Genomic DNA, 21163 nt, shown 5'->3' with positions numbered 1-21163 from the left:
GAGAGGCTTTTCTCTTTGTTCTTTTCCTTTCTCTTTCCGTTTCTGCTTCTTATGATATTTATTTAGTTTGGGGCAGCATAGGATTTTGAACTCAGGGTTTTGTAGTTGTGATACTGGTGCTGTACTACTTGAACCAGGTGTCTAGTCTTTTTGTTTTTGTTATATTTTGAATAGGGTCTCACTTTTTGCCTTGAGAGACTTGGACAGCCATCCTCTTATTTTTGCTTCCTGAGTAGATGAGCTAGGATCTCATCCCACTGTGCCCAGCTTTATTAATTGAGATGGGCATCTCTTGAATGTTTCTCTGGATGGTCTCAAACCATGATCTTCTTGAGTAGCTAGGATTATAGTTATGAGCATCATGCTCAGACAGTCTTGTTTTTTTGGTTGGTTATGGGGCTTGAACTCTGGGCCTGGGCGCTGTCCTTGAGCTCTTCAACGCAAGGCTACCGCCCCACTCCTTGAGCCACAGCCTCTCTTCCCATTTTCTAGTGGTTAATTGGAGATAAGAGTCCCACAGAGATAAGAGTGCCTGGGCTGGCATTGAACCACAGTCCTCAGATCTCAGCCTCCTGAGTAGTCAGGGTTACGGTATGAGCCACTGCGCCTGGTGAAGACAGTCTTTTGAAGGAGATGGCATGTACATTGAGATCTAAAGAGGAGAAGGAAGATACGTAAAATGGTGGGAAAACATGTTCTAGACAGAAGGCACAGCACATATCGGGCCCTGAGGTGAGGACAGATTCCATCTGCTTAGGAGACTAAGAGCTAGAGAGGCTGGACTTAATGTGACCTGAGAGGAGGTGGAAGTTGCTGGGGTAAACCATGCAGGACCTCCTATTTCAGACTCATGAGTTGAAATCTTGTTTTAAATGCCATAGCAGATTCTGCAGGTAAATAAACACCATGGCCCAATCTGAGCAACACAAGAGCGTTCTGGTCATAGAGAATGGATGGCAGGGAACACCAAAGCTGGGAGATGAGTAGAATTACTGTGGAATCCAGAAGAGAGCCCCAGGCCTGTGTGGAGGGACGAGGGAGAGGTTCTACTTCAGAGGCAGAGCCAGCTCTGGTTGCTGACAGCAGGCCTAGGGTAAGAAGGGGGACCCACCATAGAAGGTGGACAGACAGAACTGCCATTTCCTGACAGCAGAAACAGAGGAATGATACATTGGGTAAAACGTTAAGTTGATGACATTGAACTTGAAAGCCTGTGAAGCATGTTAGTGAAGGTAGTTGGTTAATTGAGTGTGGGGCTCACATGTCAAGTTGGGGTTCTCTACACCCTGGAAGTACTGGGCTTACAGATGGTTGTGATTTGGAACAGAAATGGCCGCCAAAGTCTATGGGCTGAAGTCTTGGTCTCCATGGTGGCAGTGTTGAGAGGTAGGGCCTCGAGAAGCCATTAGATCAGAAGGGCACTGGCCAAATCAGTTGATGCATTTGTAATTTAATACAATATTAGACAGTGGTGAACATGTCCGGAGGTAGAGCCTAGTTGCAAGAGGTAGGTAATGGAGGGGGGAGTGTGCCTTTGCTTCCACAATGGGAACAGTTTTGTTTTTCTCAAATGCTCCCTGTCATGCTGGTCTGCCTCACTCCCCAACCCAGATAAATGGAGCTGAGTGACAACAGACTGAAACGTGTTTCCTTTTGTAGCTGATTTCCTCAAGTATTTTATCCCAGTGACTGCAAGCTGCCCTAATACACATTTGCTCAACAGCAGAGTAAGTGAGGAAAGCCCTGAAGACCTGTAGCCTGTGGAGAAGGTGAGTCAAGGGAGAAGAAACCCACAGAGGGGCTGGGCAGGCAGAAGTCAAGTAAGGTGGGCCATCGTGGGAGTATTCGAGGATGGTAAGAGTACTCAGTGATGTCATGAGCCGTGGAGGGGTCACAGGGACCAAGAACAGAAAGTGTCCTTAGGCCTTAGTGGAGTGAAGGTTGTTGGGGACATGGATAGAGTCATCTATTTAGTCACTGACTTTAAGGGAGCATGAAGGTGTGCATTGCCCAGGGTGGGTTGGTTGCCAGAAGGCTTCTCTGAGGACGGTGGCAGCCTAGGAAATTGAATCCTAAGGGACCAATTCTGCCTGCAACAATCTCTCTAAAGACAGCCCTGCGCCCAGACTGGTGCCCAGCCTGGGACCGTTGCCTCCACTCCCAAGGAGAAGGCAGGGGAGCCAGCCCACTCCGCCATGCTCAGAGCCCAGCCCACCCTGCCTGCCTCTCACCTGGAGACCACGAGTGGCAGGATCAGCATCTTCAACATCCTCATCAAGAGCTCCCCGGGGAACTGGAAGTAACTGATCTCCTGAAAACACAACCAGAGTTGGAGTTACAGTTCTTCAACGCCTGATCCTGTCTTCAAAGCAGGAGCCAATCTGTGCCTGTGTGGCAGAGGCCCAGGGTCCGGCTTTCAGCCTAACACAGCAGGGTTCCAGGGTGTTTCCAGCAATGAGGTTCAGCAGGAACAGAACCCGAACACCGCCCACTGTGTGACCTTAAGCATGCAACTCACCCTCTCCCTGGTGACCTCACAGTCTCTAAGGAGGAGGCGCATGAGCTCTAAGCACCAGCACCTGCCAGAAGGCAATGGTGAGTGATCCCAGTACCCAGCAGCTCTCTCTGCACCGTGCCAGTCACCTGCCTGCCAGCACAGGAACTCTAGTGCAGCAGACAGTGAAAGCTGAGAGGGCAGGGCTGGTGACTCTCCCCAGCCTGCACTGAGCCAGGCATCCTCTGGAGGAAGCCCAGATGATATAGCAGGTGGCTGCTGGCCCTGGGGAAGTTCCAGAAGCACACGGAGGCCTCCCCTCAAGCGAGTTTCTCCCCTTGCATTACCATTGCATTCCCCACCAATGCCAGAACAGAAGCTCCGATTAGATGCGAGGGCAGGACTCTGTAAAGCCTCTGCCCCTTCTAAGCTGCTCCTCCAGCTGCTCTCTGGATCTTTCCAAGGTCCCCATTCCTTGTCCAGTTGTCTCCAATAATGGCTCATCAGGAACAGAACCACCCAGAAAGAGAGACAAGAGTCCCACGCCCGAAAGATAACAAAGAAAGATCATTCTCTACTTGATCTGATCTCTCGCATTGGTTCTTTATCTGAAAGTCTAACTTAACCATGGGTGCTGTTTATGAAGTTTAGCTTCAGTTTTTCTCCTCTTGGCAACCCCAGCTTGGGGCCCCTTTCTCCAGAGGAGGAGGAGGCCATGGGTGAGGCAGACAGATGGACTTGTAAACACAGTCTAATTTACATCTTGGAACCTTAGTATTTTTTTAAACCACTGCCAAACATGATTTGCTAATGGTTTGATGCTTTGAAAACCCCCAGACACAAAGTTTTGATGCTAGTAAGGAGTTTTGGAGATCTCTGCCCATGCATTTGTTGACAAGGAAGTTGAGCTGAGTGAGGGGAATTCTCTTCTAAGTGACAGTGCAAGGAGAGAGAAGAAACTAGCTTCTCGTTCCTTTCCATGGTAGGCCAATGCACCAGAAAATCTACTTCCTACAGAAATATGCTCAGCAGGGGCTGGGAGTTTGGCCCAGGGATAAAGTGCTTGCCTAGCATGCATGAAGACCCGCGTTCGATTCCTCAGAACCACATACATAGAAAAAGCTGGAAGTGGTGCTATGGCTCGAGTGGCAGAGTGATAGCTTTGAGGAAAAAGCCCAAGGACAGTGCCCACGCCCTGAGTTCAAGCCCCGGGACCAGCAAAAAAAGAAAAAAAAAAGAAAAAGAAAAAGAAATATGCCCATTTTATCTCTATAACTTAAAAAAATTAAATCAATGGATATATTCCTACCTTTCTCCCCTCCTCTCCCTCCCTCCTCCTCCCCCTTCTTCCCCACTTATTCCTTTTCTTCCTTCTTTTCTTTCTTGTCTATGCTTGTCTTTTACTTCTTTTGCGAGCTTTTCTTATATTCTTTACAAGTTATTTCTCTCTGCTATTTTTTTCTGCTGAATCACTTTAAAAATCATTTCAAATGATCGTATTTGGACATTCTACTTATAATTCCTTTTTTCCATTTTCATCTTTTTGTTTTTACTTTCTGGGAGATTTCTACAACTCTATTCCAGTTATTGTTTTATATATATATATATATATTTTTTTTTTGGTTCTTCTAGTTGATATTTCTAAAAGCTCTTCCTTATTCTCTGATTGTTCCTTCTTTTGAGCACCCCATCTGACTTTTTGTTTGTTTGTTTTTTGTTGTCTGAGGATTGAACTGAGAATATTGTGCATTAAACATATGCTCTACCACATCCCATTTTGTTTCATGATAACTGTATCTTCTCTCATATCTTCAACTGTCACATGATAGTCTCTTGTCTTTCACATCTACAACTTGCCTCGCATTTCTAGTGACTTTTTTTTTCTTTTTTGCTGGTCCTAGGGCTTGAATTCAGGGTCTGGGTACTGTCTCTGAGCTTCTTTTGCTCAAGGCTAGCACTATACCAGTTGAGCCATAGGGTTATTTCCAGCTTTTTCTATGTATGTGGTACTTAGGAATCAAACCCAGGGCTTCATGCATGCTAGGCAAGCACTCTACTACTAGGCCACATTCCCAACCCTTCCAGTGATTTTCATCCTTGTGCCCACAGACAAACATGAAGTGACTAAATGTCTGTATATGTGAGTAGAACTTGTCAACGGAGGCTCCTCAGAACAAGCAATAGGTATGAGCTGGATTTTTCCCTGCAGTGAAAAGGACTCTCCTGTCTAGCAGAATTCAGAGGTCTTCCCTCTGAGGCTTCAGTGAGAGACCGATGGGGAACAGGCCATGCTTACCTACGCCAGCTGCTGGCAGACTTGGAGCCTGGATGAGAATGACTCACCCACAATGTAGGGGGCTGCTGAGTCGTTTGAAGCTTCACCACCAGAGATATATGTGGGACAAAGGTTCTGGTCAAGCCTCCCACTGGTTCTTTAAGCAGGCAGGAGAGTGAGACTAGAGGGCTAAGAATCCTCTGATCTAGAAGGCCCTGGGTTCTAACACTCTGGTTCAAAATTCCAATCAAAGCCCCTGATTTTGAGTTCATCTCTCATTTCTTCCTAGTACAATGTCTTGCCCACCCAAATCAGAGCCCTCTAAAGTTCTATGAAGCATCCACTTCTATAGATATAAGATGCTAGCATCTGCTGGATGTGGAAGTACAGGTGTATAATCTCAGCTACTCAAGAGATAGAGGTAGAAAGGTATCAGTATGAAGCTGATCTAGTTTTTTTTTTGTTTTTTTGCCAGTCCTGGGCTTGAGCTCAGGGGCTGAGCACTGTCCTTGGGCTTTCTCAAGGCTAGAGCTCTACCACTTGAGCCTCAGCACCACTTCTGGCTTTTTTCTATGTATGTGGTATCAAGGAATCGAAGCCGGGTCTTCGTGCATGCTAGGCAAGCACTTTAACCACTAGGCCAAACTCCCGGCCCGCTGATCTAGTTTTAAAAGAAGGCTCACTGGGCATGGTGGCTCATGCCTATAATCCAAGCTACTCAGGAGGCTGACATCTGAGAATCAAAGCCAGCCCAGGCACAAAAGGACCTGAAACTCTTTTTTTTTTTTTTTTTTTTTTTTTTGCCAGTCCTGGGCTTGAGGTCAGGGCCTGAGCACTGTCCTTGGACTTTCTCAAAGCTAGAGCTCTACCACTTGAGCCTCAGCACCACTTCCAGCTTTTTTCTATGTATGTGGTACTGAGGAATCGAACCCGGGTCTTCATGCATGCTAGGCAAGCACTCTACCACTAGGCCAAACTCCCGGCCCTGGACCTGAAACTCTTATCTCCAATTAACTTCAAGAAAATGGGAAATGGGGCTGGGCTCCAGGGTAGGGTGGTAGTCTCCAGCTGAAGAGTTCAGGGACAGTGCCCAGGCGAAGTTCAAGCCTTATGGCCCCCCCCAACCCCCAGACACAAAAGGCTCAAGATCCTATCTGGAAAACAAACTAAAGCAAAGCAAAAAACCCCAAAGACCAAAAACCAAAAAAACCTGGCTCAAGTGACACACAGAAATCTACTCAATGAAATCATTCAACTCCAGCCACTCCCAGTGTTGTCTGACTTGTAATCTCTCAACTTTCTCCTTTTATATTCTCTTTATTTGGGTGGTTTATAGCCTTTAAAAATTCCATTGTTACAATTTTAGTGGACTGCTAAGCAGGAAGGGAAAACTGATGTTATTGCCAGAGGTGTAGCTTGCAGTTTAGCCAGAGCCTTGAAGACACACACACACACACACACACACACACACATATATTTTTCCCCCCCTGGGGCTTGAACTCAGGGCCTAGGCACTGTCCTTCGACGCTTTTTGCTCAAGGCTAGTGCTTGCCACTTGAGCCACAGCACTATTTCAGGCTTTTTTTGTATATGTGGTACCGAGGAATCAAATCCAGGGCTCTGTGCATGCTAGGCGAGCATTCTACCACTAGGCTACACTCCCGGCCCTGGTCTATATTTTTTAATAGATGTTCTTTTTTTGTGAGTTCTCCTCACAAATAGATTATTCAACCATTTTCTAAATCGTTGATGATTTTTTTTTTGCCTGTTGCATAAGCTCTCACAATTAGAAGGCTTAGTATCTGAGTCATAGGCATAGAAATCAGAGAGATCCTAGATTTCAAAGAAAGACATTAAGAAAGCCAGCTCCTGCCAAATCATTGTTTTAAGACTCATCCTTCCTTCAGTTTATCTGGCAGGTTAATCCACACCAGAACATGTTCACATGTCCAAACAGATGGGGACAGCAACTTTGCCACAGGAGGCCCCAGACGAGTTTGGCTTGTTGTAATAGGCATTCCAATTTATTTCTACAAAGTAATCTTCCTACAGGATATGGATATTTGCTGCTTAGGGAAATCAAAGAAAGCAGGCAACAGATTGCTTGTGCCACGGCCAGTTTCATTCAGCAAATGTTAAGGATTCTCTGTGCCTAACATTGCACAAGACTCATATTTTGCTTCAAGAACATCCCAGAGTTGTTTGGCAATTCCATCTGGTGGGAAAAACAAGACACCTAACCAGCTCTGAATCAAGGCAGACAGCAACTGGGTCTGCCTGCATCATGGTCAAAGAAGGAGTCTGGCAAGAGCAAGGAACTGGACTGTTCATTCAGAGGCACACAGACCAGGGAGCCTTTTAGAAGACAGTAGATCAGGTGGTTTGTGGTGGACACAGGGAGGCAAGGAACTGGGGAGGTGACATTCAGGAAGCACTTAGGAGGTCTCTTTGAGTCCTCTCCCATCTGCTGACCTGTCACTCTCCTTGTTGGCTATAAATCTCCATGGCTTTTTGTTGACTATTTTTGAGATGGAGTCTCATGGCTAACTTTGAACCATGATTCTTCAGATCTCAGCCTCCGGAGTAGCTAAGATTACAGGCAGAAGCCACTGGCATGAAGCCTCTCTGCCGCTTTCATCCCAACGTCATGCCTTCTTCATCAGTTTCCCCCTTGGCCTCTGCCTGTCCCACCTCGCCCCAGCCTCTGCTCAGCATGCAGGGGGTGCTCCAACATGTCTATCTGGATGCAGCACTCTTCCATTTAAAAGTCTCTCACCATGGTCCCAAGTCTATGTCTAGTGATGAGACCTTTGCACCCCTGAACCCCCATACCCTAAACTGTACGTTCCAGGAGCCAACAACAACTTCTTTGGTTTACTCATCTCAAATCCTCCACACCTCTGTGTCTTGAACTTGCTGTTTGCTGTGTAGGAAGCCCTTCCTAGACCTCTGGTGAGTTGCCTGGAGGAGGCATTCTTTGAAGACTCCACTTTCCAACACAGCTCTGCCCTGCCACAGGGGTGACCTCTCTCCCATCACCTGGCTGTGCCAGGTTTGTTACCAGTTGCACAGTTGTTTCTTTACCACCCAAGCTGCCACATGACTCACCCAACCATCATGGAACCAACCATCCTCCTGACCTGCGGTGAGAGGTGCTGGGTCCTCAGAAAGAAGCCAAGAAGGCAGCCCACGATGACAGAGAGCACAGACAGGATGAGCAGCCCATTCTGCCTGCACACGGCCCTCCCTCGTGCCAGGATGGCACCTAGTACCATGGTGAGCCAGGCCTACTGGCTCGGGGCAACACAGCATTCCATGCACGGCCAGTTGGTTAGGGCACAGGGTCTGGGTAAGGAGTGCCAGCTCCTCAGTACACAGGTGGGCAGAGTGGCTAGCCACCCCATCACCAGCCCCACAGCCACGCCCTGTGCAGCTGTCCTGAAGGGAAGCTGAAATCCTATTACCAGTTGCATCATTAGAAGCTGGGAGCAGATTAGGGCCTGGGAAATTAGAGCAGACCACATGGTCTGGGAGTTTAGGATCTCAAAGCCAAGAGCCCCGTCTTGAACTACGCAGGGAGCCAGACACTGCAGAGAGAATGAAGAGGCACCTCTGCTTGATTCATTTATGTTTTATCCTCGCTTCATTCACGAGAGTGAAAGCAAGGGGTAAGAGTCCAGTAATCACAAACCTCTACTGATGTTTACTGTGCACCAGGTTTAGAAAGCAAGTTGCGTATATTAGTGTATTTCATCCTGGTACCAAGCTGAAGGAGTCAATGCTAGGAATCCTCTCTGTTACCAGAGAAGAGTCTGAGGAGGTGGCAGAAGGTCTGCACTGTGTACCAAGCCTGCGTGCTTTTTGCCTGTAGTTGCTAACCGTGGGGACTCAGCCTAATCATCCTGAGTCCCATGTCCTGGAAGAGAGAGGCCAGAACTCCTCAGCCATAGCTACAGAGCTGGCATGACCAGGCAGATCTTAGTACACTGGGGAGTGTAGATTTCAGTTCTGTGGTCCTGAATGCAACTTTGGCTTGGTCTGACTACTCACTGCAATTGAGGTTATGCACATTTTCAGGACTGCTTTATGAATGAGACTGCGCACCCCTGTGGGCTCTCAGGGTCCATTTTCATCACTATCATCATCATTTGTGCTAGCAGTGAGGCTTTAATCCCATCTGTCTGCCCGAGCCAGCTTAGAACTGTGAGTTTTAGATCTCAGCCTCCTAAGTAGCTAGGATATAAGCATAAGCACTGGCACTAGGCTAAGGCGGTTGCTGCTGCTTCTTCTTCTTCTTCTTCTTCTTCTTCTTCTTCTTCTTCTTCTTCTTCTTCTTCCTCTTCCTCTTCCTCTTCCTCTTCCTCTTCTTCTTCTTCCTCTTCCTCCTTCTCCTTCTTCTTCGTGTGTGTGTGTGTGTGTGTGTGTGTGTGTGTGTGTGTGTGTGTGTGTGTTTGGGGTTTGAACTCAGGGCCTGGGTGTTGTCCCTGAGCTTTTATGCTCAAGGTCAGCATACCACTTGAGCGGCAGCTTCCTTTCCAGCTTTTTGGTGGTTAATTGGAGATAAGAATCACATGAAGCTGAAAAAAAGAAAAAAACAAAAGAAAAAAGAATCTCATGAAGCTGGCGTGGTGGCTCACACTGTAATCCTAGCTACATAGGAGGGCTGAGATCTGAGGATCATGGTTCAAGGCCAACACCAGCACTAAAGTCCGTGAGACTCTTATCTCCAATTAATCATTAGAAAACAGGAAGTGGGGCTGTGGCTCAAGGGTAGGGTAGTAGCTTTGAGCTAAAGAACTCTGGGACAGCACCTAGGCCCAGAGTTCAAGCCCCATAACCCCCCCCCCCACACAAAAAAGAATCAAACTTTCCTGCCCAGGCTGGCTTTGAGCCCTAATCCTTAGATCTTAGTCTCCTGAGTAGTTAGGATTACAGGCATGAGCCACCAGTGCTCAACTAGGCCTATTATTTTTTGAACATGACAGAGCCCAGGCAATTATAGTCGAGACCAGCTCTGCTACTTACCAGTTATGTGACTCTAGACAAGTCATTTTGACACATTGTGCCTTGGCTTTCCCATCCATACAATAAATGAGGACAGCAGTATCTACTTCCTTAAGCTTGCGCCCAGGTTCCATGCAGAGACTATTCTAGAGATCGGGATGATCTCCAGCATGCCCCCACAGAGCCCAGACAGCAGGATCATCAGCAGACCGTGTTTTACTCACTCTTTGTCCCTCCATGTCTGTGAGAGAGGTTTTCTTTTTGCTGTTTCTTGTGGCCCTGTCTGCTCGGTAAAGCCAGGGAGAATGAACCCCCTTGTCTCACCAGGAATCTGTAATCCTATTAGAGTCTGTCAGGCAGCAGGGAGCAGCCAGTGGTAAAAGCGGGGATGTGACGGGTGACAGGTGAGTAGATGCATATAATAAGTTTGGGAGAGATTTTTCCCTTGATTCTGATTTTTCAAATGGGAAGTTCCCTGACATACCTCTCATGCCTACGAACCCCTGGCTGGGGGCAGGGGAAGTGGGGAGAGAAGGAGGGGAGTGCTGGGGAAGGGCCAGCAGGAAGGAGGCTTCCTCCAAAGGAAGGGCCTGGGTGGAGGTGGGGTACAGAGCTCAAGGACTTGCCAGCGGCTTCCATTGGGTGTCAACACATTTGGGTTGAGCTGTCTGAGCAGGCCATTAGGAGGGTGGTAATGATAGCTGGCTGTGTTCCAGAGACTCCTTACTGCTTTCACACTTGCCGGGGGGCCTCTCCAGGAAGCGTGGGGGCTGGTGGGGCTGGGATGTGGGTTCCTGGAGGTTTCATCACTGTGGCTGCCCTGGCCTCACGCAGAGCCACACCCTCCGCAGGTTCTCCACAGAGCACCACAGAGGGTGGTGATGCACAGACAGACTCCAGCCCCCTGTCTCCTTCCCCTTTCCTGCTGTCCACACATGTCACACGCAAATGCCAGGGCTGACAACCAAGGAGACACGGCAGCTGTCTTTTGCTGCACACCTAGTACTTAGTAAGTGCAAGGCCCTATTCGGGTATTCCAGCTCTTCCATGCACACTCATCAAGAAGCACCATGCCCTCTCCTGGAAGCTGGTGAGCCAACCAGCCTCTTGCTACTGTCCTCGGATCTGTCAGCAAACGCAGGGAGTGAGGTCCAGAGCTGTACAGGCCAATCTTATAGCATTCATCTCCCCATTTAAATGAACTCAGACACCAATGGCATTTGCACACAGCAGGCCAAAGGAGGATACTCTGAGGGGAGAAGCACAAAGGCTCAATGCCTATGTCCCTCCGATCGTATAAAATAAGAGTTATTGAAATGAATGCCGGGAAATAGAAACAAGACATTTTTTTCTTTTCTTTTTGTCTTGTTTGTTCATTTATCTGTCTTTGGAGGGAGAGGTAAGGGATGGTACAGAATTGGAGTGACAAAGGAGGAACATATGCAGCAGTGGGACTCACTAGACACTTGCTGGAAATGAACTATGCAGCTTTGTGGGTGGAGGTCGAAGGGAAAAACTGAAAGCAAGGGAAGGTGTGACACACAAAATGCAATACACTCATCACCTGACATATGAAAAATGAATCCCTCTGTGCATCACCTTCATTGTTATTACAATAAAGTTAATAAAGAATTAAATTCTTTTTAAAAGTTAATTAAAACAATTGAAAGTATTCAATTCTGTTAGTCATCCTAGCCATATTTTAAAGGCTCAATAGCCCATAGCTACCATGTACATGTCTATGGTAACAAAAAGTTCTGGTAAACTTTCTACAGCAGCACTGATCTATATTCAAACCTCGCTGCTTCTGGAAGCTATTTACATTTGCTTGTGTCTGGGAATCTCTCTTTTCTTCTGTATTTATAAAAGCCCAGTGTCTTTACATTATGCCCTCATATTGGAATAGACTAGCCAAAACCATGTATAAAGTGAAAATCACAGCAACTTCAAATTACGTTTCCAGATCAATTAGGACCCTTGTTAGAAAGTCATAGAAAATTAAATCAAAGGCTGGGAGTTTAGCCTAGTGGTAGAGGGTTTGCCTAGAATGCACAAAAACCTGAGTATGATTCCTTGGTACCATATACACAGGAAAAGAAAAAAGAAAAAAAGCCAGAAGTGGTGCTGAGGCTCAAGTGGTAGAGCTCTAGCCTTGAGAAAGCTCAAGGATAGTGCCCAGGCCCTGAGCTCAAGACCCAGGACTGGCAAGAAAAGAAAAGAAAATGAAGCTGGCAGAAGTACAAAGATAATTTATGAGCAGGGCTAAATGCAGAATTTGTGGCAGCCAATGTCAAATGGACATGTAGAGACACAGCCCAGCTGTGTGTCTTTGTTCACAAAGCAGGAAAAACTGCAATGAAGATATTAAAACAGACAGATTCTTTTCCTTCCTCAGTCTCCTGAGTACCTAGGATTAAGGCATGAACCTCCAGTGCCAGCTCTCTCTCACGAGGCTGCTCCAGAACTTGGGATCAGCTGCTCTGTCTTAATGTCTTTCCTTTTGATAACAGCAATTGCCCAAGATCTTATCCACAGTAGGCAATGAACAGACTTTGGGCCAGGTGATTTCCCATCCCTCTCAGCCCACTGTCCCCACTTGTTTGGGTCACCAGGTTGGGGAATCAGCGGTCAAACCCAGGCTTAAAGTCCTAGGGAAGCAAGACACATTCTGGTTCACCAAGGCCCAGAGAGGGAAAGGAGCCTAATCAGCCACTTGGAAACCTGCAGGAAGTCAGGAACAGGTCTTCCTCCAACCTTCATCCTCCCTATCCTTAAAAACATCCTCTTAAAGTATCTCTCATTGCTGGGTACTAGTGCTCACACCTGTAACCCTAGCTACTCAGGAGGCTAGGATGTGAGGCTGACGGATCAAAGGCAGCTCCTGCAGAAAAGTTCATCAGACTCATCTCCAATTATCCACCAAACAACAAGAAAAACAACAAAATCCCAGAAATGGAGCTCTGACTTATGTGATAAAGAACCAACTTTGGGCAAAAAAGACAAAGAGACAGTATCTAGGCCTTGAGTTCAAGCACAAGAAAAAAAAAGTACCCTCCTACTAGCTGTGTCTGCAGCTTCCATCTTCTCTCTGGTGCATAGCATATTTATATCTCCTACCAGTGGTGACAGCCACCAAGTGGACAAGATGCAAACTGGCGCATGCTACCTGCTGCCTGCCTCCTGCCCTCAGATGCTTGCTGAGGTCAGCGCTGAATGGGAGATAGACAGATGGACACAGGACAGCTGTTTGCAGAGCCACAGCAACCAGTGACTGGGGAAAGACTGCTCTTGGGGAATTGGGATCCCAGATGTTAGGGAATCAGATTAAAGAATTAAATAGAAAACAGACCCAGCCACGGCCTTTGGAAAAAAGAATGATGAGCCCTGGTCAAAGCCCTGGAAGGCTCTGGGTGGAAGGGGAATGAATCAGAAGACAATGATTATTTCCTGTGTTGACAGTACAGAATGCTCTGGAGATGGCAGTTAGCTTCCCTCAGCCTCAACTTACTCAACTGAAAGGTGACTCCTGACCTCTCGAAGCCACAGAGGCTTTAAGGCTGGGAACTACAGTAGTTGAGAGATGAGCTTTGGTCTCAGACAGACCACTACTAACCAGATGGTTGAATTTTTACCTCCACTGTTCTGAGATCTGTTCTTTTTCTCTGCTATATAGCATTCTGTGATATGAACGAAGTATTATTTACCCTTTATTGATGAATATTTGGTCCTTTTTCCTTTGTTTTACTACTATAATCAATGCTGCTATAATACTTTTTGTAGTCCTAAATTCAACCTCAGGAATTCATATTTGCTGAACAGGCTCACTCTACCGCTTGAGCCAAAACTCCATCCGCTTTTCCTGCTTTAGTTACTTCTTAGATAGGTTCTCATGTTTTTGCCTGGGACTAGCCTCAGATCACTGTCCTCATACATACACTTGCCTAGTCGGGGGGATTATGGGTATGCACCACCCCACCAGGCCAACCTTTGAGTATATACACAAGAATCTTCCCAGACTATACCCGGAATGATGGAATCGCTCAGTCATAAGTAATGCAGACCTTCAACTTAACTAAGTGCTGCTAGCTGTATTCCAGATTAGGTTTTGTTTGTTTGTTTTTGGTTGTGGAGCTTGAACTCAGGCTGTGGCACTGTCCCTGAGCTTTTTTCACTCTAGGCTATCTCTCTATCACTTTGACCCACAACATCACTTCTGGTTTTCTGGTTGTTAACTGGAGATTAAAGTCTCATGGACTAGGGAGCTGGAGCTCAGGCCTGCAATCCTAGCTACTCAGGAGGCTGAGATGTGAGGATCAGGATTCAAAGCCAACCTGGGCATGAAAGTCTGTGAGACTCCCATTTAACTGCCAGAAAACTGGAAGTGGCGCTGTGGCTCAAGTGGTAGAACGCTATCCTAGAGCTGAAGAGCTCAAGGGCAGCATCCAGGCCCAGAGTTCAAGCCCCTGATTGACCAAAAAAAAAAAAAAATCTCATGACTATCCTGCTGGGGTTGGCTTTGAATTCAATCCTCAGATCTCAGCTTCCTGAATAGTTGGAATTATACTCATTAACAAGTATGAGAATTCCCATGGTTCCACATGCTTGCTAACATTTGATAGTGATTACTAATTCATGCCAGTCAGTGCCCAAGCCCTGAGTTCAAGCCTCAGGACTGGTTAAAAAAAGACAAAACAAAAACTAATAACACCTTCCCTATTCCCACTGGACTGAAGTTATTCATCTATGTAAATTTGTAAAACTTGCAAAGTTTTGATTGGAGGTCAGATTTGATACTCAAATTTGTAAAACTTGCAAAGTTTTGATTGGAGGTCAGATTTGATACTCAAATCTCAGCTTCCTGAGAAGTTAGGATTATAGGTACGAGCAACCAGGGCTAAACAAACTAGGCAAGAGTGAGAGGCACTAAGTTCAAGCCCCAGCACTGGCATTAAAAAATAAAACATAAAGTAAAAAAAAAAATTCAAGAACATTCCTTCTTAAAAGCCATATAGTTTTAGCTAAGAATTTAGATCTATAGGCCATTTTGAGTCCATTTTTCTGTGAGTTAAGGTTCTAAATCCCCAGTTCTCCCAGAGTCATTAACAAATCATTGTTAACTGACTTCTAGTAAGCTCTAGTGGCCGGAGAAGACAGACCAGCAATCCTCTGAAGTCTACGGACATTCCTTTCATGATGTTCAGTTCCCCTGTGCTCTGCACATGCGTGGGAAGGTGGGCGTGTGTGTATTCATGGAATCAGGCTTGATTCTCGCCTCTATGTGGGCCATTCTTTTCATCTACTATTGGAGGTGTATTAACATGGACCATGGTCAGAGAAGGTTTGTCCTTTCCGCTCGTTCTCTCTATTTGTAATTTAGCTGTGTCAAGGTCTTTTGGTTTCATTCAAGTTTCCCTTATAATTTGCTCATCTGGATCAATTGGATCATCTCTATCTACAGCTTGAAACTATTTTGTCTGATATTAATGCCTTTCCAGGACAGCTTACAGTCTGGGACTAGAAGCTTGGGAGATCTGGGAAGGTAAGCTATGTTGTCTAAACAGAAAATTTGGGCCCAGCTATCTCCCATAGCCTCCCTTATCCCCAACCCTTCAGTCTCCAGGTGTCCTGATAGAGGAGGCAGCGCCTTTTCCTTGAGGTGCCAGAGAACAGGCACGCAAGGCTGTGCGTGTCACTTGCTCTTTGGTGTAAGGAAGCAACAAGATGGGGGTTTTTCCCTTAGAGTCAGGCATACTGGGGATGCAGCAGTTTGAACAGAACTGACCATTGAAACGTTGACTCCTCAGTTTCCTTTCTAAAGAACTTGACCTCCATCTGAGTGTGGGTGTGGGTGTTGTAGGTTGGGGTGGGGGAAGTGTATAGCAATGCATGAATCTGACCTAGGTTTAGCCGAAAGGATACCCAGCCATGTCCTACATAGATGTCACACAGCTGCACCCATTGAGTAAGAGGGGATGGGAACTTCTTCCTGTTCGGATGTTTCCTTCACCCCAGAAGGCCCCGTTTCGCCTCCCTGGTGAGTGCTGGGAAGCTCCCTTGGACTAGGGGAAGAGACAGTGTGGATGAAGTTGGCCTTATTACCAGCCAGTGCAACAAGAGAAATGCCTCAGTGTCTTATTCTTCTAGTGGGGATCCATGTAACCCTGACTTCATAGGTTTGGAGATCAAATTTCCTCTTTTCCTCCTCTGTACCATTCTAGAAGTTCCAAAATGGAAAGAAAGCCTTGGTGTCATGAGAGTCTCATGATCCTCACTGAAGAGTCATGGTAGCTCAAACTGTGATAAATTCTGGGGCCCCACCACCAGCAGTGCAGAGGGTTAATGACCTGGGAGTCATATAGTACCCTGGCTGCCTAGAACAGGTGCAGAGAGAACTAGAGGCCAAAAGGCTAGCCTGTATACACTATGGCCATTGAGACAGTGTGTTAGAGTGTCAGCTTTAGCAGTCTTGTGGAGGTTTTCCTCATCATGGAGCAGAGCAGGCAATAAGTGAAAGCTGAGCCTCTGCATGTGTCTTTAGTGGACTGTAATGATGTGTGTGTGTGTGTGTGTGTGTGTGTGTGTGTGTGTGTGTGTGTGTGTAGCTTGAACTCTCCCTTAGCTTTTTTTGCTCAAGGCTAGCACTCTAATAACTTTTCTGCCTTTTTTGTTGTTAATTGGAGATAAGAGTCACAGACTTTCCTGCCTGGGCTAGGAGGATGGATCCTCAGATCTCAGTTGACCTGGGCTGTCATCTGATGCAGAGATTTACAGAAACTCTCAGTTCCAGCTCACTCACTGGCAGACCTCCCCACCACTCCTGTCTTTGATCTTGCCTGCAGAATGCGGATGTAATGCATATCTCTTGGGGCTCCCCAACAGCTATGACACCAAGCACCTGATCCACATTAGTTCTTGGATTTTTTTTTGGTTTAGTTATTGCATCAGCTATGTTCATAGTTTCCTCCTCTGGTTTATTAAGTAACAGTTGGAAGAGTTTATAACAGGTCACAAACTGGTGGCCGCACCCTTGTTTTGATTGGCATTCAGATTTATTTGCAAAACCTGTCTTAGTTGCCAACATTTAAAACTGGGGACCTTACATAAAAACCTGGTTTTTTTCCAAAGATGTAAAGGAATTATTTAATGAAAACTATAAAAGCCTAATTAAAGAAATTAAAGAGGACACCAGGAAATGGAAAGACATCCCATGCTCATGGTTAGGGAGAACCAACATAGTGAAAATGGCTATTCTGCCAAAAATTGATATACAAATTCAATGCAAACCCATCAAAATCCCAAAGACATTCTTTTCTGAAATAGAAGATACAATCCAAAGGTTCATATGGAACAAGGAAAGACCTAGAATAGCCAAAACAATTCTAGGCAAAAAGAGAAACGCTGGTGATATTACAATACCAGACTTCAAACTCTACTATAGAGCCATAATAACAAAACCGCATGGTATTGGCACAAAAATAGACCAGAAGGTCAATTAAACAGAATAGAAGGTCCAGAAATAAAACCACATATCTATAGTCAACTTGTATTTGACAAGGGAGCCAAAGACATACAGTGGAACAAACACAGTCTATTCAATTATTGGTGCAGGCAAAACTGGGCAGTCATATGCAGAAAACCAAAAATTGACCCTAGCCTTTCACCATGCACAAGCATTAACTCCAAGTGGATCAAAGACCTCAATGTCAGACCGGAAACTGTGAAATTTCTACATGATAGAGTAGGAGAGACACTGGAACTCAAAGGCACAGGCAAAAGATTCCTGAACAGAATCCCAGGGTCACAACAGATTGGAGAGAGACTCGATAAATGGGACTACCTAAAAATAAAAAGGTTCTGCACAGATAAAAGCATAGCTACAAAAGTAGAGAGACAGCCAACCAACTGGGAAAAGATATTTACCAATAATACATCTGACAAATGCTTGATATCCAGTATCTACAAGGAACTCAAGAAACTAACCCCCGCCCCCGCCAAACCCAACAAACCATTCACTAAATGGGCAAGAGAACTAAAGAGAGACTTAGCAGAAGAAGAGATTAAAATGGCAGAAAAGCATATGAGAAAATGTTCATCATCCATGGCCATAAAAGAAATGCAAATAAAAACAACCCTAAGATACCACCTTACCCCAACAAGAATGGCCAAGATTTTGAACTCAGACAATGACAGATGCTGGTGGGGTTGTGGAGAAAAAGGAACCCTACTGCACTGCTGGTGGGAATGTAAACTAGTTCAGCCACTCTGGAAAGCAGTGTGGAGGTTTCTTAAAGAACTGAAAATTGACCTTTCCTATGATCCCGCCATACCACTTCTGGGCATCTATCTATCTTGAACATCATGATCCAAGATATTATAAGGACACCTGCTCAGCTATGTTCATCTCTGCACTATTCACAACAGCCAGGCGATGGAAGCAATCCAGATGTCCTACTGCAGATGAATGGATACAGAAAATATGGTATATATACACAATGGAATTCTACATAGCCAACAGACAAAATAAAATGATGGCATTCGCAGGGAAGTGGATGAATCTAGAGCGAATCATGTTGAGTGAGACAAGTCAAGACCTAAGGAACAAAAGGCGCATGGTAGCCTTAATATATGGTTATTAGATCTAAACAGTACAAGAGAGAGGACTCAATATTTGCATACCCAATGCTATGGACATGGTATGGGAAATATAAACACAACTACATAGACATAAAAACCTATGACTCGGGGCCGGGAGTTTGGCCTAGTGGTTAAAGTGCTTGCCTAGCATGCATGAAGTCCCGGGTTCGATTCCTCGGTACCACATACATAGAAAAAAGCCGGAAGTGGTGCTGAGGCTCAAGTGGTAGAGCTCTAGCCTTGAGAAAGTCCAAGGACAGTGCTCAGGCCCTGAGCTCAAGCCCAGGACTGGCAAAAAAAAAAAAAAAAACAACCTATGACTCTATAGGCAATGTTTTATTATATAGATTAATAATGATATACAAACCCTCAGCCTAATTTTGATTACGTTCTAAAAACTAAGTGCCAGTGACTGTATATAGAGATTCCCTTCTTGAATACTTGTTTGTTAAACATGTCATTTGAAATATGATATAAAGGGGGGAGGGATACGGGTACCAAGACATGTGAAAGGGTATCAATGTATGTGAATTAATGCACCTTCTATCTGGCAAATATCATGTAACCCTTTTACTAATTACAATAAAAAAAAGAAATATATAAAAATCAATGTTAATAAATTCTTTAATAAAAAAAACATGGGGGTTTTTGCAAATCACTCTGAGTTTGTGGCTTCATTAGAAACATGTGCAAGCTGTGATTGCTCGGCCCAAGAGGCAGCTGTGTGTTCCCACTGTTTCCTGTCACCATCTGCCATCTTACCCTTGTCTCTCTGGTCTCCTGGACAGCTTTCCACTAAAGATCTGTTCCTTGGCTATTATTTGTTTTGTAGATGAAAAAATTAAGGCACAGAGAAGACAAATGGTGTCCTCAAGTTACTATGCTAAAAGGCTTTAAATAAACCCAAGCTTTGAGTCTCAATTCAGACTTGGTTTCAATGGATTCAGTAGCTTGCCAGCTTGCCTGCCTGCCTGCCTGCCTGCCTGCCTGCAATTTTTCTCCTTGGTAGGCATGAGCTACAGTCTTTCCCATGTCACTGGGGATGACATGAACGTACCACAGTGTCCAGCCATTGTGTGTCCCTGTAGCTGGAATAACAGGTACTTGCTACTTCATTTAGCCATTAGTTCAGATTCAATCTCAAGAAATTTTATCCCTAGTCTGAAGTTGAACCTTGATCCCCTGAATTTTTCTTTTTTGAGACTGGAGGTGTGAAGCCAGCCTGTATAGAAAAGTCTTCAAGACTCCATTACTAAAATGACTAAAATGACAGCAAAAGTGGAGCTGGGCTGGGCACCAATGGCCATGCCTGTAATCCTAGCTACTCAGTGAGATCTGAGGGTCATGGTTCAAAGCGAGCTCAGGCAGGAAAGTCTATGAGACTTTTATCTTCAATTAGCCACCAGGAAACCAGAAGGAGTGCTGTGACTCAAAGTGGTAGAATGGAATAGCTGATGGACAGCACCCGGCCCTGGGTTCAGGTCTCATGAACAAAAAAAATGTAGAGCTGGGTATTGTAGCTCAGTGATAGAGCACCAGTTACAAGCAAGCAAGCAGAGGCAAGCAAGAAGCCCTGAGCTCAAGCTGTAGCATTGGCAAAAATAAAAATACTATTTATATGATAGGGATGGCACTGGATCATATATACATATATATTATATAGTACATATTATATATAATGTATACTATATAATATTACATGGTAAATACTATATAAAACAATATATACTAATGTATGTAGTATAATATAGCATAAAATATATATTATATATATGGAGAGAGAGAGTCACATATACACTGGTGGTTCCATAGTTATAAGGGAACGAGCATTCCTGGCCTCATTGAAGGTGTTAAAGCACATTGTATGACTCATGTATTTGTATTTATTCTGAATTAACCAACTTACTACTCTGCTCTTCCTTAGAAAAGAATAGAACAATTTTGTACCGCAAACAATGCTTGATGATAAATGATTAGGCTAATAGTTTATGTATTTGCAATATAGTTGTATACATTCTACTATTTTTGTAGTGAATACTCCTACCTTCAAAAAATATATAGGGGGCTGGGAATTTGGCCTAGTGTAGAGTGTTTGCCTACATGCATGAAGACCCAGGTTTGATTCCTTGGTACACATACGTAGAAAAAGCCAGAAGTGGTGCTGTGGTTCAAGTGGTAGAGCTCTAGACTTGAGAAAGCCCAAGGACAGTGCTCAGGCCTTGAGCTCAAGCCTTAGGACTGGAAAACAAAATAGTTTCATTGCAAACTAGCACATGGTGTTACAATGAGTCCAGTGTTTCCTGATTGCATGGAGAGGCCTGCAGCCACAATTCTGCTTCCCATCTCTATAAATTTCACTACTCTAGGAACTCTGTCTAAGTGGAATCATAAAAATATTTGTCCTTGGGACCAGGAGTTTTGCCTAGTGGTTAAAGTGCTTGCCTAGCATGCATGAAGACCCAGGTTCGATTCCTCGGTACCACATACATAGAAAAAAGCCGGAAGTGGTGCTGAGGCTCAAGTGGTAGAGCTCTAGCCTTGAAAAAGTCCAAGGACAGTGCTCAGGCCCTGAGCTCAAGCCCAGGACTGGCAAAAAAAAAAAAAAATATTTGTCCTTTTTGTTTATGGCTTATTTCACTTAGAAAAATGTCCTAAAAACTTATTCATGTTGTAGCATGTATCAAAATTTCCTTTCTTTGGGTTGGGAGTTTGGCCAAGTGGTAGAGTGTTTGTCTAGCATACATGAAGCCCTGAGT

General features: G+C 45.1%; 1 protein-coding gene and 2 long non-coding RNA genes across 3 annotated transcripts in view; 1 reads left to right on the top strand and 2 right to left on the bottom strand.

Annotated features, from left to right (window-relative positions):
• The window catches only part of Slc1a7 (solute carrier family 1 member 7), a 38804-nt gene extending 30760 nt beyond the window's left edge, over positions 1-8044 (bottom strand). The window contains exons 1-2 of the mRNA XM_090334813.1: positions 7910-8044; positions 2232-2311 (exon numbers count right to left, since the gene is read on the bottom strand). Coding sequence (XP_090190939.1) covers positions 2232-2311; positions 7910-8044 — 215 coding nt within the window. The remainder of the gene's footprint in view (positions 1-2231; positions 2312-7909) is intronic.
• LOC150061813 (uncharacterized) lies at positions 1708-3076 on the top strand. The gene is made up of 2 exons (XR_016535950.1): positions 1708-1769; positions 2111-3076. It is a non-coding gene; the product is annotated as an uncharacterized LOC150061813 (long non-coding RNA).
• Positions 8045-9079: 1035 nt separating the features above from the next.
• The window catches only part of LOC150061811 (uncharacterized), a 23583-nt gene continuing 11499 nt past the window's right edge, over positions 9080-21163 (bottom strand). Inside the window, exon 3 of the long non-coding RNA XR_016535949.1 lies at positions 9080-9346. This is a non-coding gene — a long non-coding RNA (uncharacterized LOC150061811). The remainder of the gene's footprint in view (positions 9347-21163) is intronic.

This window comes from Megascapheus bottae, chromosome 6, assembly GCF_031878675.1.
Source record: "Megascapheus bottae isolate mThoBot1 chromosome 6, mThoBot2.hap1, whole genome shotgun sequence".
In the NCBI taxonomy this organism is placed as follows: domain Eukaryota; kingdom Metazoa; phylum Chordata; class Mammalia; order Rodentia; family Geomyidae; genus Megascapheus; species Megascapheus bottae.
This window is presented reverse-complemented; position numbering and strand designations above follow the sequence as displayed.